The sequence below is a fragment of the Temnothorax nylanderi genome, unplaced genomic scaffold, assembly GCF_030848795.1.
Source record: "Temnothorax nylanderi isolate EJ_2023f unplaced genomic scaffold, tnyl_v1.0 TNYL_tig0020_pilon, whole genome shotgun sequence".
NCBI classification, from domain to species: domain Eukaryota; kingdom Metazoa; phylum Arthropoda; class Insecta; order Hymenoptera; family Formicidae; genus Temnothorax; species Temnothorax nylanderi.
In genome coordinates, this window is record NW_027249082.1 from 1,860,056 (window position 1) to 1,879,120 (window position 19,065).

Sequence of the window (19,065 nt, forward strand, 5' to 3'; positions counted from 1 at the left end):
ATCTGACGTGACGGCGCGGATACGATGATGATTGATCGACGTATCGACGCGATACGGCGCGCATTGACTGGCTGATAATGCACGCGATATCTCCTCGTTCCGCGTATTATTATCGTGCTCTTTTTTTTAATCTTTCCGCGAGGTATTACCTGGTGCATCGTGGACGATAAGAAAAAAGAGCGCGGCGTCTTATCCGATAAAGCCGACGACGCAGGCGTGTAGAGCAATTTCGCGCCGTTCGGCAAACAGACGAGCTCTCGTCTAATGTGAGACGAGCGGCTGTCAACGGCATGATCGATCGCGATCAGATCCGCGACCATGAATTTCGTCGGCTGGGGTGGAACTATCTGATCCTGCGACTACTTTATCCAACCGAATCGTCGACAATTCGTACGATCATGGCGTTGACAATAATAAAGAGAAAATAATCAGATAAAATATAAATGAGTAATCCAATAATAATGAACAAACGGTATAAGAATAATGCTTTAAAATTCTCGCAGCAATCTTGATCTGCTTTTGGAGCAGAGTGTCCGGATGGAAAAAGAGAGAGAGAGAGGGAGAAAAATGTTATCGGAGAACACAGTAACCAGTGCAACGAGACTTCGTCGCCGCGACGTTGACTTGGTCAGTTCCCGGTATCAATTTTTCCCGGGGCATCGATCTCCATACCGGTCCCGCCGAGCAGATGTTTACGTTTCGTGCGAAAAGTTCCCCGTGTTCGTGCTGCCGATTCCGGAGGAACGAGACGCGCGCGTGTTGCGCGGCAATAGGGACACACATGCGATAAGGCTCGAAAACGCGGCTCGTAAATCGCGTCCGTGGGCGCTGATAACGGGGCGCATTCGCGTGACCTTCCTCCGCTCGCTCGCGTTCGCGGCTTTAAAGCCCGCTCTAAGGCCGCTTTTAGAAGCGGCTGACTGATAACGAGCGCTCCGCTCGTTCGCCGGCTCGCTCGCTCGCTACCGCTGCGCGCCGCCGTCGCCGTCGCAGCCGCAAATTGCGCCATTCACGTCTCAATAGCCGACCTTCACCCCGTACATTTAGCATCTACATATGATGTATATGCGTCGGCCGTGCGGCGCGTATCGGTCGCTTCGGTGTAGGACGGCAGGCTATCGCACGAACCGGGTGACTCACTTCGCTCGAGAGCAGCGCGTCGCAACGGATACGACACGCTAATTCAAGAGCGGTACGTATTGTGTGCATAATACACGCTCGACTCGATAGAAATACAATCCAAAATCTCCGTTCTTTCAATACGCATCTCGTATCCAGCGACTTTTAAACTGTTAATAAACATTTCCAGCCCTAATCGAGTATCGTAAGGCGCGCTAATAATTTTTGGGAAGACAAAGACATTTTATTTCGATCTTTACGTCAAAACATTTTTACGATTTGTTCGCCGCAATGGGAACTACATAGAATTAATTGTTTGCGCGAATATCGTTGGATTTTACGCGGAGAAAAATTACGTTTTAACGACGAGCGGGTTTGTCGATTATGATGGAGCAAAACTGAACCTTGAGATCGTGCTAATCGGCAGTCTAGCACCGACACGCTAATTGTTATTCGTAGGATAGTCCATCTCGTTTAGGTACTCTTAAGTTACAATTCAGCACCGGTACTTTGGAGGTCATAAAGCGTTAATTAGCACGGCCATGATAGCCCGCGAAAAACTATAATACATCTCATTTCGGTTCGCTTCAATGCATTTAATGACTCTGTTATAAAAAGTTCGTTATGTAAAATCGTACAGTCGAAATAACATTACCCCGCTTTCTTCGTTGCAGAGATACGATTTTCCTCCCGAGGTAACAATCGCGCGAGGTCAATCGCATTCGCAATCCACAAAGCGCTAATGAAACGCGGAATTTTTATCAATTTAAATCACGTATTAGCGAGAAAAATATACGGCTGACTCATCAACGTCAGCGATCTCTCATTGTCGGTGATCTCATCAATATTAAATTACTTTTAATGAGCGTGTCGTCGTCCAAGAAACGTACTTATATATATCACACGCAATTATACCTGGAATTTCGCTAAATAATTCGAAATATCTAACAAAGTTTTCCCTTGCCTGAAACTTGCACGTATATCTCACAAAAATCCGTGCCTTGACTCTCCTTGTCCCGGTTTCATCCGCACGACTCATTTGCTGATCTTAATTAAAAATAGAGATCTAACGATCGCTCATATAACTATAATACATAACGAGTGTCGTGTAATTTCATTATGGGATCATATTATACGTTCTTGAGACGCTATTAAATATTCTTGAGCGATATTCTCTTAAAGACTAATGGCCGCGCATAAATAATTCACAAACGTGCCTTCAAATAATGATAGTAATTTAGCGGGTTTTTTTTTCCATCCTGATCGCGGTATCGTCTGCCGCGATCCGCAAAGTTAATGCTCGACGATCGATCGGCGTCAAACATCAATTACATAGAATGTTAACGTATATACGTACAGTTGCCACGTGCCCAGTGTTGGGCTCCCTGAGTCCCCTGGATGATGGCCGTCACCGACATCATCGGCTTCTCCTTCTTCATCATCTTGCCCGGCTGCCTGCCCGTTCTACTTTCACTCGTCACCGTGGACCGATTTATTTTGCCGACCTTTTCACACGCACGCACACCACCACCACCCCTCCCCCCGTGGCACACACCACCACCCCGCGATTCGAACCCTTTCGTTTTCTTTTCAGACGGAGCCCTCGCCTCGTCCGCACCGCGTCATCTCGCGAAAAGAAGTCCTGCCTTCCACCTTGTCCTTCCCTCCCTCGCTCGAGCTAAACTCCTTCTTTTGGTATCGATTTGGTATGGTTGCTCACTGCACTTCTTTGGTTCGTTCGTGATCGACCGCGCGACCGGTTGCTTAACTATTCTACAGCAGAAAGAGAAGAGCGGTTTTCAGGAGTAGGAAGGGATAACGACGAACGTGAACCGACGAAAAATCTTTCACCGAATCGTACTGCGACCTTGAATCCCACGGCATTCACCGACAAGTAGCTCATGTTCCCTTCTAGTGAAGGGCTTGAGGTAACAGCGCATTAAGTCACATTCTTAATTACGGCCCCAATCCAAACTTGCTTTCACATTCTTTTTAATCCATATAAATTCAGATTATATTTATTATTATAAGATATATTTTTTATGTCACCATGAAGGATGTAAATTATATGAAAAGTGGCTAGTCGTCAAAAATATTTTAAAATGAGTGACAAAGAAAAAATGGAAAGAGAACAAACACCGTATCAGCCAGAAAAAAAATATCACATTTTAACGAAGCCATCAATCTGGAGAAACATTTACGCGGAATATATTTCATAGCGCATTTACTTAGCTTATTATTATTAATGCACATATCGAGTTATTTTTTTTCACCGCGATAAACGTCCACGATATTATCATATTGCAATCTTTTATATCGGCTGACTTATTCATGATCCCGATTTCGAATGCGCGACGTTATCTGTTCGATTTTATCACCGATCAAAAAGTTGGACCGTCATTACCGCGCAGCTACCTGTATGATTAATCGCAGCAGGATCCAACTGCGAAACGTAAAATCGCGAAACAAACGTGTTCTCCCTGCTAACGTAAACAATTATTTTCTCTTCTATCGAATTTTTTGCAGCAAATAATTTAAAAATATTTTTCTCCACAAATAACAAGATTAAGCGCCTCGACGATCGACGGTAATTTCGGTACGCTTCTTCGGAACACGATGAAACGAGGATTCGAGAAAAATCGCTTTAAGTGTGCCAGCCGTGACGCGTGCAATTAGTCACGGGTTTAAGCAGCGCTTTAATTTTTACCGTGGCCCGGATTGCAAAACAACCGAGCGTGGCCGTCTCTCGACTGAGAGGCGTCCTTTCTCTGTCGTTCGTCAAATTATCCTGTTAACCGGAGAACGGATCGGACGGGACGCGAGAGCCGAAGGAGAAGCTGGAGACGTACCGCGCGGTACTCATGACCAATTGAATTGTATTGTATCGGATACGATTCGGTACATTGCCGTTCGATCGCTCGGACGCGTCGGAATATTATATTCGGAGTATTCCGAATCGATTAAAACTTGCTCCGAGTTGGGCAAGCGGATAACTCCGTGTAATTCGAATGTCTGATTATTCGGACGCTGCGAGGTGAGCGAGAAGAAGCACGTTGAAGTTAACCGTCGAGACCGAAGACCCGTCGGCGCAGACAACCGTATTTTACGCTTTTTGCGCGTTTAAGAAGAATCCGAAGAGAAAGCCCCGACTAAAGAGCGAGACAGAGAGAGAGACGGAGAGGGAAAGGGCGAAAGGGAGAACTTTTGCCCTCGCGAGGTCGCCGCCGGTCGAGAAACCGCCCTGCCAGGGATGCGCGGGCGGCAGTCCCTCCCTCGAGAGTCTCCTCCCGCGGGATATCTCGCGGAGTAGCGCGAAGACGAATTACGCTGACTCCCGTACCCGACCCGACCCGACGCTGGCCGGCCTTCGCTCGCGAGGAAAAAGCGCCCGTCGAAGAGACCGCGCAAAAAGTGCGCGGCGTGTCGGTGACTTCGCCGACGTGTCCCTCCGGTCGAAGCGTCCCCACTGTCGCTTTCGTTCGTACGCGAGAGAGGATAATGCCGGATTGGGGCATAAATCTCGCTTTTTTCGATAATTTATTTCGCTTTCCTCTCACGATTGTAAAACAAAGGACAAGAAAAGAGAGGGGGGGGGGGAAAGAGGGACGGACGGACGGAGATGAATGTGCGCTACGTGAAAGCTGAGGAGGACCTCGAACGTTTACGCGCGACGCACCGTCGCGCATGTCGTGGGCGAACGGTATTCTCTAAAATATGCGCTCGATCGTTATCTGACCGTGAAAATCTGACCGCGCGGAGCGATACCGTCACCGGGAATAATTAGCATGAAATTACGCGTGTGTACGTGTGTACGAGACGAGAAACTCGATATTAAATAATCAAGTGATGTTATCGAGGTCGCGTTACAAGATTATAAAAAAAAAAATTATAAAAAAAGGCGTCGGTGGTCTCTCTAGACGGCTAAAAAACACGCCTGTCCTCTCGACACGACACGAGAGCCTCTAAAAATATTTATCATCGGCTTTTATGCAGTTACTCTTTCGCGCCGCGTCGCGATCTCGAAATAACAGCCCGGCGTTCTTTCGCGCGGCGATCGGCGCGATCCGCACGCACACGCTCGCGACCTTGACACACACGCACGCAGGAAATGCGATTGTCTTGTCTCGCGATCGACGCCGGCTCGCTAACTCTCGGGAGATAGAGGGAGAAAGAGAGAGAGAGAGAGAGAGACAGGACGCGATAGACCGCGACTTACGTAATGCATCAGGCAATTACACGAAATGCACATGCACGGACCGACACGCGCGTGTGTGTTTATGTGCGTGCGGTTAGAGCCGTTGTCGTTGCACTTGTCATGCGGCAAGGTTGCCGGGCATGTCAATTGGCCACGGGAGTGCCTTCGGAGTTAGTTAACAGATAGATCAATATCGCGAGGCAAAGTTGGAGTAAGTCTGTAATACGTTGGTTTTATGGTAGCCCTCAATCAGAATTCTCAAGTGAGAATTCTCATATCGAACTCGCGAGATTTTGACGTAGAAACCGTCGGAACGAAATATCAATTTAATGCGGACGACTCGAATTTAACGGAGCTTCTAATTTCCGATTGACTTCTTATCTAGATACTCCGATCTGACTGATTAATCTAACGAGTCTAACCAGATCTCCCTCGCGCGTCCCGGACTCGTTTGTTCCGCGTTCTACCGTCGCTCGATTGTTCTCAATCATACAGCAGAATCGATCATCCGTGTCGATCGTGGGTGGATCGCGATACGGCGAGCGCGACTCTCGTGACCGATCGCTAATGTCGAGGTTGAAGTTCAAGGTTACCGCCAAGACTGCGCCCCGAGTTGCGCTATAGCGGAAAGGCAGATCGATATGTACCGGGTGCTGTACGGATTCATAAGCGAGAATCGCGCGATCCGAATCGTGTCGTGACTTGAGCGAGGTAATAAAACGAAGCTTTACGATATTGTTCTTGGCGCGTGTACGATGTACAAAATTAGTTTCCAAAAATCCTAAAAAATCTGGATCGCGGAGTGACTTAAATGCGTTACAGATGCAACAAAGTTCGCTATCAATTCGAACGAACACCTGAGATTCAAGCTCGCAGATAAACGCGAGAGATCCTATGTTTTGCGACTTCGCATAATCTTGAGGAAATGACCGGGTAAGGAATACGATTGATCGTGAAAAGGTCACGTATGAACGGAAGTATCTGAAAATGTCGATGGCGCGAGGAGCCAATCTTCTTTACGCATGTGTGAGCGTTGCGCGTTTATATTTCTTCGCTCGAGCGTCAGGCAACACAATAAAATAGAGAGTCGATACGCCTTTTCGCGTCATAGCCCAGGAGTGACGTGTTATATGCATTATCAATAGAAGCGATATTTTCCCGAAGCCGGTGATAGGCTGACGTAATTAAAAGGCGGAGATGATCGATAATGTTATTATAAAACCGTGCGAGAGAAGGCGCGAACGCGAGCGGTATGTCGTCCTGGGAAACGATCGATCGGCCACGTTAATTCTGGTATCCTGCACAGGTCAACGGCAAAAATATGCCGGTGGTTCTAGAGAGGAGTATATTTTATGCATGGCACGCGATAGACGCAATCTCTCTTTCATGCGCCGCCAATGGAAATGCAGATTTGGCTGCTCGATTGAATCCGCCGGTTTAGTGAGTACCGAGAGAATTATGTTACCGCGAGAATAATGTATATTACAGCTATAAAATCCTCCTTTGTGAAAATTTTCTACGTTAAAACGAACGCAATGTGAGATATTCTTTTCTACGTTACGTACTGTATAGCTCTTTAAAACATTGGATTGGATTTTTAAAACAAATTTGTTTCTAAAGTGGCAGAATAAGTCTCTAATAAAAAACGTCTTTATCTCTATTGATTGTAATTTAGATCGCGACACACACATACAAATGAATTTTGACTACTTCGCAGAATCGACCCGCGCAAAAGTGATGCTCCGTTTTCACTTGACACGTGGAAAGGACGTTGACATGAAAGGGATATCGTCGGTTTTTTTTCCCCTCGGGAAACATGAGGCAGCCGTTATCAATTAGACCCGAGTCGGGTTTTCGTTGATACAATAGAGAATGATTTTTCCGCTGCGGTTTATCCGCCTAAAAACGAAACCGCCATCGTGATCGCGTCGGCGGTCGCGATTCATTTAAACGTTAAAATGCAAGAACGTAAGTTTTATACTCGCGGATGCTGACGAGCAATACCGTACACTATTACGAGTGTCTAAATGTCGTGACATTTAGGGTCACACGCTGAAAACGAGGCTTTTACAGAAGACGACGACGACGTTACGTTCGCGATTCGTGCGGCAGTTCGGCTTTGTGCGTGTGTATGCAACACGGCGCGCTGAATGTCATCTCGAAGCATTGATTTTCCACAATACGAGCTCGCGCGCTGTCTGCAGGACAGCTTATTGAATTTTCAACAATTGCGATATGTATAGCGCCCGTAGGAGACGCGTACGACGGTGCGCGGCGAGAAGTCATCGGGCTATGGTTGTCAAGTAGATTCAGGTATAACACTCACGCACACACAAAGCCATACACATGTACGTATGCGTCTGACAGATTCACCAAGTCGTTCGAAAAGCGCAATGATAAAACGACGATGTTGTATAGCACGTACCGTATCCATCGCGTGTTTTTTAATAAATTTGAAATAATCTCAATATCCAACGTTTTCTAATTTGTTCTTAACCCTATTACCATCGGGTCTGGGAGACCCGAGGAAAAACCCTCAGAGTTTGGCCATACAAAAATTCTCCTTTAATTTAAGTTTTTATATAACTTTTTTTATGGTTCGATAAAATAAAACTTAAGTAGTTAGCTTAAACGGACTTTGGCGTTCTCATTAAAACACAGGGATAAAAAAGTATTAATGTTTGCCTTTGAAATTTTAATGTAACAGTGCTCTTAGCAGTGACATAGTAGTAACAATTTTATTTTTAATTGTAAGCTCTCAGTAGCCAATTTTTATTCGCTTTAAAGTAAGGATGAAAAAAATTATATTATAATCTTTTGGACGCTTTCGATTGTTTTAGAAAATAAAGTTTGACTATAAATAATCTTTCTATCTCTCTTTCTGTCGTCTCACTGGAGAATACGAAGACGCAAGGCCAATAAGCGGCGCAAAGTTGAATTTAACGCGCGGATCGGAGACGAATTTAAGGCGCGAGGAACAACGTGTCGAACGGAGTGTAAAATTTCGCGAAGCACGTGTGCGCGCGCGTTTAGCAGCCGCGGCGGGATTCGCGCCGCGATATGCGGCTAGAGAAGTCATTGCGCCTGTCGTTACTCCGCACGGGTTCAAGTATAGCACGTGACGACACGCGTTCAGATCATCGAGACGCGCTCAAAAGCGCGACGGTGACGACTCGCGTTTCTGGCTTCGACGGCTGGTGGGCTTCTTGGCACGGCGAAATAAACGGCGAGGCTAATGGCAAAGGATTTGAAACGCGCCCCGATGGCTGCGACGATTATCAGTGGGCACGGGAGACTCCGAGCGACGCTGGTTCAGCCGTATTTTTTTTCACCTCCTTTTTATAGACACTAAAATTCGCGAAGCGTAATAATCCACGCCGGCTATACCCGTAACAACTTTAGACAAGTAACAGACCAGCGCCAGTTCGCGTTTCTCATCCCTCCGCGGATTGCCGCCTATATTTTGGTGGCCATCGGCCGATCGTTCCGCTGTTAAATTTAGTCGAGGGATTATTTCGAGATTACTTCCGCGTGCCCGCGATGAACGTGCCGTGATCGAAGAAAGAGAGAAAGAGAAAGAGACAGAGAGAGAGAGAGAGAGAGACAGAAAGGGTTCACCGTCTCTCGCGTTAAGCCGCGCGTTTCGCGCGCGGCCCGTCGACCCAGGCAAGGCCACCGTACGGCTGTAGCCGCCGTTTATCGATCTCTTGCGACGCCGTCGAGGGCGGTCACCGCCGCCACCGCCACCGCCACCGCCACCGCCACCGCCGCCACCGCCTCCGTCGCTGCCGCCGTCGAAATGCAGCTTTCGCGCGATCACTCGCGAAGGTCGCGAAAACGCTCCCGAAGGACGGGCCCGGGATATGCACTCTCGCTCTCCCGGCTGCTGCGATCGACTGGCGTGTAAACAGAACGTCGACGGCCGGTGCAGCGGTGCAGGGAAACCCATTGGCACACTGTGGCGCGACTTGGCGCGCTATCGATCGCGACAACCGACGCCTCGTGGCTCCGATAATCGTACACGTCGGACGCGCCGCGGTTAACCCTTTAAACGCGGATTATACTAACTCGCGCCCGGGGAACAGTTGCAGATTCACGCGATTCGGAAAGCTTCTCGCGGAGCTAAGAGAAAAGGAGTCGAGCTTGATCTACGAGAGGGATGAATAGCGACGAAAGATTGCTCTTTGAATAAATCTTATTAATGAAAAGTGACTGTTTTCTCACTTTGGCTTTGTTACGTTTCTGTCTTTACTGTCTTCACTCCGATCACCTATAGTATCTACTAATATTTCAAGAAATAAGTTACTCGCGCAACGATTAATCCCAAGTGCTTAGAAATTTTTAATCAAACTTGGAAAGATCTCTTCGCCAACTGACCGATCGTTTCTTGATCCTAAACTTGGCAAAAATAAGAGAAGCAATCGTGAAACTATATCACGATGAGAAATATGAAGAAATAAAATGTGATAAAACTCAGCGCGAGAAAAAATGTAATTTTTTAAAATGACATTCTCATAAGATCTTGATTTATAAAATTATAATTACAATAACAATAACAGAGTGATGCAAAAAATTAATTTACACCGTTCTCTCGAGAATTTAGAAACACATTGACCATGAAATTACAGCGATAGAAATGCGCATTCCACAAAAAGACTTTGCCACAAGTTTAGTATCAAGAATTTACTTGCCGTGTCAACCGCGAACTTCTCTGGCGTGGAGCAACAGAAGGGTTAACCAACTTAACGAAGCCTTCGCCTTGCGGCGTGCATACGCGCCGCGTCGTCAGCGACGAAAATAAGCAACACGAAACGTGCAACGTCCGAGCGAGCGAGCGAGTTCGTGGCCAGCGCGAGATTTGGCAGCGCGAGAAGCTAGCGCAGAGAGTCCCCGCGCGAGTTTCGAGCCGTGCACCATCCGCTCGCCTCTCGCCTCGCTTTGCCTCGCCTCGCTCCGTCCGGCACGCTCGCGCGCGGAGCAACAACAAATCGCGTTCGCTGCACCGAGAGAAAGAGAGATGTAGAGAGAGAGTAAGCGGTCTTCTCGAATTTCGGGAGCGCGGGCGAGCACAAATGCGCGCCCATCCCGGAGGTTTCCCACCAGCGGGGCAGCGGCGGCGGCGGCAGTTTCTAACACCATTGCGCTTTTTCCAGACATATTACACACACAGCATGCATCCACTTTTCCCCCCGATCTCGAGCCCGAGACACCTGAAGGCTTCGAACGTGAATTCCCTCACGCGAAACCGATCGTCGAACCCGCCGGAACGGCACGCTCAGCGCGCGCGTTCCTTCCCTGGCGCGCTCCGTTCTCTCGCCGACGCGCCGCACGAGAACGCGGAAAGTAAACGTCGCGCACTGGACGATGCACTCTCGGAGAAGAGGACGAGGGAGAGAGGAGAAGAGAAGAGAATCCGTGACGCATCGGACGCGGACGCGCGACCCGGTCACCGGCGCGAGCGAAGGGGGCTCCGAGTGAAAAGAGGGAAAGGGGAGAAGAAAGAGGCACGGCGAAGGAACGGGTAAACGAGGAGAAAGGTAAGAATGAGAAGAGAGAGAGAGAGAGAGAGAGAGAGAGAGAGAGAGAGAGAGAGAGAGAGAGAGAGAGAGAGAGAGAGAGAGAGAGAGAGAGAGAGAGAGAGAGAGAGAAAGAGAAAGAGCGAGGTGAGAGTAAAGTGTGTAGTGTTACATACGGTATATCGAGGAGAGAGCGAAAGAGAAAGAGGGAGGAGATAGAGAGAAAGAGAGAACGGTGATACCTTTCGCGCGTACCCGAGCGACCCGATTCACCGACTGACTGACTCAATGACTGACTGACTGACTGACTGACTCGGAGATGCACGGCGCTAAAGGCGACTGAGTGCCAGCCGGCCGGTCTGGCTCTCGTTGCATGTGAGCGTGCAGTCTCGGGACGAGAGGGGGAGACTGGGACGGGCGGAGAGTGGCCAGGAGAGTAGAGGGGTCAGAGGAACGGCGAGAGGACGCGAGGAGGAGTCGGCGAACGAGCGAGCGGACGGGGAGGGGGAGCGAAAAGAGGGGTCAGGGGAGAAGGAGTGCAACAAAGTCCCGCCCGGCGGCTAACGCTCCGCTTCTTCCACTTGCACTTTTGTTGCCCGCTACGAGGGAGAACGAGAGAGAACGCGAACGAACGAATGCTCGTTCGTTCGGTCGATCGTTCCTCTCGGACGGCCTCGGCAGCTGCGGAATTCTTTATCGATAATTATAATGCGAGAGCATCGCGGTTCTCGATATCGCGGAAGCCGATTCCGTGCGGTCGTAGTCGCGATCGCGATCGAACGAAATTTCGGCCGAGGGACGAAAGGAGGAGACGGTGGAGGCTCTCATTTTTTGCGAACAATTTAAAGGAAGTTAAAACTTTTGGATAATACGGAATATATGGGAAGTTCGCGCAATTTTTGGAGGCGCGCACGTAGAGTCACGCGAGGAGTAATTTCTTAAGAGGCGGATATTCCCATTCTCTTCGGGTAACCGCAAAGCAATTTTTGAGAGCATTGAAAGACGGAACTATCGGGTTTTCCTTTCACTGCCGGTGTGTATGCTGTCGCGACTCATTAGACGCAAGACCACGGTGGTTATTATCGCAAACGACAGACGGTCGTAATGACTTTATTGAACGTGACTCGTGCACAGAGATCCCAGCTGACGATCGCGACGAAATAAACAAAATAAATAAATAAAAAGCCACAGTTCGCCGCGACGGAATCCAGCTAGAGACTCAACCGAAGTTCTCCTCTCTCTTTCTCTCTTTTTACCGAGAAATCGCGACGGATTTACGAGCCAAGTCATTCTCGTTCGTCGTAACTCGTCGGCCGTCGCGAATCGATGAAAACGTGCACCGCGACGTCGACGACGGCGGCGGCGGCGGCGGCGGCGGCGTCGACGATGATGGAAACACAACCGCGCCGCTCGAGACCTCGCCAAGTGAGTCTCGTGTGCCGCTGCCGGAGGACGGAGAGGGATGATGAAAGAATTCGATGGAACGAAAGGCGGGAGAAGGACGGGAGAGAAGGAGACAGTAAAAGAGAGAAAGATTACCAGACGATGGCGAGAAAGAGAGAGAGAGAGAGAGAGGGACGGACGAAGCGAGCGGAAAGAAGCCACCGATAGAGCTTGTGCCGCCACTGCGAGAAGCTTAGGAGTCAAGTTCTAGTGCACGGCCGAAACGGGAGAGTCGACCGCGTCCCCTCTCTCGGGTCCCTCTGCCCGGCCCCCCTCCACACCGAGAACCGCTCGGTCGGGGGTCCGGGAGTGGAGGAAACACCCGAGAGATGGTGGGAAACAGGGGAAACAACGAGGAAGGGGAGGCAGACGGACGGGAGCCTTGCACGGCGCGCTGTGCAATGTCGAGCGTGCGCAAGCCACCGAAGGCCCTCTCTCTCTCTCTCTCTCTCTCCTCTCTCTCTCTCTCTCTCTCTCTCTCTCTCTCTCTCTCTCTCTCTCTCTCTCTCTCTCTCTCTCTTTCTCTCCTCTCTCTTGCATGGGGATTCTACCAGGTGTGACCGAAATTTGCGCCGTCGGAGCGAGCGTGCGGGTAATAGGGAATCCGATAAGGGGGACGCGCGGAAAGGCGGGAGGAGGATCGCGGGCGAACGCGCAAGCGTGTGTACGCGCGTACTCGTGCACGAGGGGGGCACCACACGCGTGCGTGTGAGGGAACGTTCGATCGGAGTCAGGGAGATGTTTTTCGCCCTCCCCCCTTCCCTCCCCGCCGCTACCCTCCTCACGCTCTCTCCCCCGGGCGGCGGTAGACGGCCTGGTGAACGTGAACGTGAACGATTAGAGCGTCGCGCGCGCGGATGCGTTTCGCGAAATAATTTTTTCGCGAACGCGCGCATGATCGGACACCGCGCTTTTATCGGGGACGTAGGGTCCGCGTCGCGGGGCGAGAAGTTCGGGGCGGATGCGGCGTTACGGAGTAATTTTAGACCGTCGTTGCGAATAGTCTCGGGCGATCGATGAAAATAGCCGAGAAGAGAGATTCGCGTAATGAGATTCGGGTCGATGCGGGTGAGCATCGCGAAACACGATGGACTATACTCCTCTCCTCGGGGTACGCGCCTTAATCGGCCGAATATCGGCCCGATCGCGGAGCTTTAATCTCGTCGGCGCTCGCTCAATCTGCGCCGTGCGCAATATTTAGATACGCGGGTAACGCGTTATTAGCTACGAGCGTGTGTGCACACGTGCATATACGGGTTACCTACCATTGCGCGCACGGCGGGACGTGACGCGCCGTAGAGATTGCGGTCGCGGACGAAAAAAAAAGGGAGGAGTCAAGATCATTGCGCCGGCGAGTTGCGAAACGCGATGTTCCATTAGCGGATTATTCGGAAGCGAGATGCGGGCTCGCGCCGAGACGGCGCGCGTATTGCGTATATATCTCTACGCGGAATAATCTAGGATAAATGTGTGCCGTTCCGTCCGATTCGGACTAATTTTCGCTACAGAAATAAACCGCGGCCGAATGCGCAACTCTCCCCCTTCCCGCGCCTCTTTCTCACGCCCGCCCACACGTGCCGCAAAAAGGAAAATTTTATAAATAACCATTTCTTCTCTATAATATGTAACACGCCTGCTTCAGAAATACGGCCATTCATACCGGCACATCCAGACTGAACATAAATAAATTCTTGGGGAAAAAAAAAGCAACTCGCGCACACTCGTTCTCGGACATTCTCTTACGCTCGTACCTTTACAAGAGCAAGTGGCAAATATCCTTTAACATGCAAATGCCGCGCTATCTTCGCCGGATCGTTCATGTTTCTTTAAAATCCTCTGAACTTAGTAGTAACAATTTTACATCTTTACAAAAGCGCGACTGGTTCTCCCAACAATGACTAGAGAAAAACATGTATGCCCCGGGATTTTTTTTTTCCAGTCGCATGCTTATGTAATTTGCCGTTTTCTTTACAATTCCGATATATGTCCGGTTGTTTACGAAAGCTCGGCAAACATCGATAAGGAGAGCTCGGCTCGCTCGCGCTGTTCTGTCTTACGTTGGAATATTTTCGCGCTCACTCGAAAAGGGAGACGCGCTCGCAGATGTGGACCGCGTCGCAGCGAGCAACCTGCGCCGCACCTGTTTCGATGCCGTCGATAGGTTCGCCATGGCAACATCCTAGGCACGCCCGCTGTCCTCCCGGCGAGAGAGCCCGTTTTTGAGGAAGCTCCGAAGCCGCTGCAACGCGCCCGATGGAAACCTGTATTCGCGAGTAAGCGCGCGCACCGGCCCGGCGACGGATTATCTCTACGTTATTTGCATAAAAAACAGTTCGGCGAACCGCCGCGATACGCAGGAAATCGAGATAGCCCGTGAGCGAGACTATCCGAGAACCTCGTACTCGAAACGAGCTTAAGGACGTTCTCCGGTCCTTACACAGTAAAAAATTTTGTGTCAATGGAAGTCCACTCTCAATTTTGTGTTAAAATAACTCATTCATCGTGTTATTTTTGACATTTAGAAATGTTATATCGACATTTATAACATTTCTAAATGTCAAAAATAACACGAAGAATGAGTTATTTTAACACAAAATTGAGAGTGGACTTCCATTGACACAAAATTTTTTACTGTGTATACTAGAGAAAATCGATTTTCTTAGGATTTTCTTGAAACTGTGAATATACGTTAATTTAGGTGTGCTTTATGCGTGGTATAAATTTCAGTACCTCTTCCGGTATAAAAAATCAAGATACTGAGCCTCAAAGTTTCAATTTTTACCAAAAAAAATTTTTTAATTTAATTTTTTTTTAATTTTGGCATTTTTTCCTTATAGAACTCGACGAGAGGAGCAACTTTGGTCCTTTTGACCAACCTCGTATCTCTTACCGTTTGGCCTGGAAAACTTTTCATTAGTAAAAGTTGAAACTTTGAGGCTCAGTATCTTTATTTTTTATACCGGAAGAGGTACTGAAATTTATACCACGCATAAAGCACACCTAAATTAACGTATATTCACAGTTTCAAGAAAATCTAAAGAAAATCGATTTTCTCTAGTATAAGGACCGGAGAACGTCCTTAAGGGAGCGGGCAACCGTGGGAATTTCATGAATGAAAAAATTCTCAGCGTTGAGAACATTTAAAAGCGCCGAGTCGTCTAAACGAATATATATCCGAGACAGCATGGACAGATTGTAAATTTAAACTAATTATCGATGTTGATTACTGCATGTTGATTACAGAGAGACATTGACCGAGCAAACAATAATCTCTCAACAAATCAGATAACAATATTCGCCGCAGGTTTCCGAGATACGACGCTTCGTAAAAGCGTCCGCGTGACAGTCTCGTATTTAATACGACGAGGCAAGTGCATGTTATGATACTCCGAAGGCGCGCTGGGGCCGTGAAGGGTTGAGGAAGTTGGTTCGGTTTTTGCATCGTCGATGGCAGGCCAGTGTGCCTTTGGCCCATATGCCCGGCAAACCAGCCGACCAACCACACCACGACACATCTACTATACGGCCATCACGCGAGGAAACGCACATCCCGGCATTCAGCCGTCGCCGCCGCCGCCGCCACCACTACCACCGCGCACCATCGGGCACGTTTGTATGCGGACGTACGCGCGTGTACGTGTAAGCTCGCTTGCGAGTGGTCGTCAAGGTTAGCCACCTACTCGCCGCTTGTGGGCCCCTGCACTCTCCGGTGCATGCGAGCCGTCTTTCCAGCTTTAAAGTTTATTACGTGTTCGCGAAGAACATCGGAGCTCTCTGTCGTCGTCGTACGTCGTCGTATGGCTTTATAAAGGCAGACCGTCGCGCGCGAGATTATATATAACGCGTGTATACACCAGCCAGTTGTTGTTCCGCGTGCGTCGACCTTGTTTTTACGAAATTCTGGGTCGCCATCTCTCCGCGCCACGGCTGCGGCGCGCGGCTCCCTTATCTGCCGATACGCGGCGTTACGCTGATTACGCACGGCTCGTTATCGCGAGGAGAAATGTTAACGCTCAAGTAGCGAAGGTCAAACTAATTTTCGGTTTATCGTATGCCATTTAATTTAGGCATTGTTCTCCACCTATTACTGTTTCGTTAAATTTCGCCCCTGCGGAATGAACATCAGGACCTTCGTAAGAGTTTCGAATTGATTTTGGATTACGACTGATAATTTTATCACGAGCGATAACTTTAAAGGGATCAAGAACCGTCCAGAAAATTTAAGAGTTTCAGATTTCTTATATCATGTAATACATTGCATTTATAAGATGCGTTTGCAATTTAATTTTCTGATATAAATGCAACAAGTTGGTAACTATTAAAGGTAAGTTTCATTGTGGAATAGATGTAATTAGTTAAGATGATTATGTAGATGAAACGTAAGCCTGTGGGAAATCAATAAATATATATGTACATACAAACGCAACAAGCTTAAATATTCCCTCCGACTCCTATATATACATTATCCCGATGCAGCGCGCGTGATTTTCGGTAGCATCGCGCAGGCCGATTGATCCCCGGATCGTGAACTGCATACGCGAGAAAATGCATGCCGGTTCGCTGCCGGTTTTTTGCGAGCGCAGCAGTAGGACGAGAAAAGGTTAACTGGACTCGCCGATATTCCGTTTACATTCTTCGTCGGGAACTGGTTTTCGCCGGGCGTCGTCGTTGTCGTTCGCGCGCGCCGTCAATTCTACATGGTTCCCTAGAGAGCGAGATCGGCCGAGAAACCGGCGCGAGCAAAAGCGAAATCCGGGAATTCCGCACAGAGACGGACAACGGTCCGGGCCGTACAAAACGCGCTCTGAATGCATCCCGCGTTGCAGCAGCTCGCCTCTCGCCTCCCTTATGCACTCCCGGGATTCGGATCGATATTCAAATGACAGCGTGCTCTCTTCCCGATCGTCGCACAATGAATCACGTTGGTATTAAATATCACGGTCGGTCTGGATCATCGAGCCCCGGGGCTTTCACTCCGTGTTTCTTCCGATACATAGTTTATGCATTACGATACGTGCTATTGAGGCTGGCGCGTCTCGCTACAAAATGCATAAACGAGTCTTCGCGCCTCGATGCACCACCGCCGTCCGGAAACTCGCTCCAGAAAGGACGCACGACCGAGATCCTTTGTTACCAAGGATTGTACCGAGGATTGGTACGGACATCCGGATTTTTCTTTCTTGCGCTTTGATCTCGAACAAACTGTCGACTCTCGAGTGAGGTTTTCAGGCGAAAGCATGAGGGAGAATATTATAATTTATCGGTATTCTCTACATAGACGAAGCTCGTAATTCTCAACGAAGAAGTTACGTGCCTCGTAGAAACTCGCAATATCACGTAATGAATCGCGCAGATGCTGCCGATAGCGTGCAGCGCGAGTTCCTCGCGAGGATCGGCCGCCGAGCAGACGCCTTCGAGCCGAGATCGACGGGGATCGCTCTACTTTTTATCCCGCAGATTTAGACTTCCTGCATTTATGTATACCGCGTCTCGGCCGTTCGCCGTATGCTAGGCCCGGACACAAAGCAGCGTGGCCGACCGGAATCCCGAAACTATCGAAACGTTACTCGGGGCGACGAAAACAACGCGGCGCGGCGGCGATGACGATGACGGAGAGGACCGTCGAAGGAAGAAAGAGAGGGAGGGAGGGAGAGAGAAAAAGGTGAGAGCCTGGGCGAAGAAGACGGAAGACGAGCGTGGACGAAGCAGCTGTTTCGTCTGGTCTCGCCCATGTACAATGCAAAATTCGGCCTCTAATTCTAAAGCGGTTCGCCAATCAGCCGCGTCATTGTTCGCCCGTTGTGAAAGCTCGCGATTTTTTAGGGGGGGCTAATCGTTCCCTGAATCCTAATGAGCGACTTCGAGCGAGGAAAAGAGAGAAAACAAGAAAGGAATTCGCAGAGCGAGAACAACGCCGAAAGGGATATTCAATGGGCTCGAACAGTGGATCGCCACGGTGCCCCGGATCCCTCGATGGCGCACACGGGGGCCCCGACACAAGCGATCGTAATTACAAAAATGAGTAATATACGATTATATTACCGCGAGTCATTAATTCGAGGCGGAAATTCGCACGTTACTCGAGCTTAAGCTAGCTTGAGATGGAATCGACTCGATTAATCCCCCGAGGAAACATACGATCGTGCTGTCGAGAGCCTATGCGTTTATCAGACGCACGATTCCGGGCGTCAGAAACAGTCATCTCGTACGAAATGGTCTCGAGAATCCACGTACAACACTGATCGCGTTAACGCGACCACGTTACGACGCATGTAGCTGCCACGCTATAAATAATGCCCATCCACGAGAAGCGACAGGACGGATGATCAATCGGGTGTAGGTGTGGAAAGGAGAGGCGGGCACGAGGGAGGAGAGAAGAGCGAGCAGGGAGATAACGATAGTGCACGCGAGAGGGAAAGAGACAGAAGGAGGGAGAAGGAAAAGGAAGAGGAGGAGGAAAGGAGGAGGAGGAAGGGGGGGGAAGAGCAGTCAAGGACATTGTACGTGACCACTGCATTGCGACGGCGGATTCTGTCGAGGATCCTGAGATTCCTCAACTGTGCGCTACGGACGCGAAAAGATGCCCGGTTGTCGTCTTTGTAGGCGATGTATAAATAGTACGTTCACCCGAATCGCTCTCCTCTCGACCGATCCGGAACGTGTTTATTTCGCGCCGGGGCGCGCCTCTTTTACGCGGCTGCGGATACGAGAGAAATAATATACGCGCACGTGGACCACCTCTCGGCGCGTCCACTCTCTTTTTTGAATTCGGGCTGACTTCTGTATCGATTT

The 19,065-nt window shown here is 49.3% G+C and overlaps 1 protein-coding gene across 6 annotated transcripts in view; it reads right to left on the bottom strand.

Moving 5' to 3' along the window:
- Usp (retinoid X receptor ultraspiracle) overlaps window positions 1–19,065 on the bottom strand; it is a 67,389-nt gene that overhangs the window by 34,392 nt on the left and 13,932 nt on the right. The window contains exons 1-2 of one of the 6 annotated variants that reach the window (XM_071700078.1): window positions 12,087–12,222; window positions 2,477–2,892 (exon numbers count right to left, since the gene is read on the bottom strand). The exons of 1 other annotated variant lie outside the window; for it this stretch is intronic. In XM_071700078.1, coding sequence (XP_071556179.1) covers window positions 2,477–2,561 — 85 coding nt within the window. In that variant the 5' untranslated portion in view covers window positions 2,562–2,892; window positions 12,087–12,222. Of the gene's footprint in view, window positions 1–2,476; window positions 2,893–11,072; window positions 11,428–12,086; window positions 12,223–19,065 lie in introns of those variants that run through there. 4 more of the 6 variants (XM_071700080.1, XM_071700077.1, XM_071700076.1 and 1 more) reach the window with 4 other exon arrangements.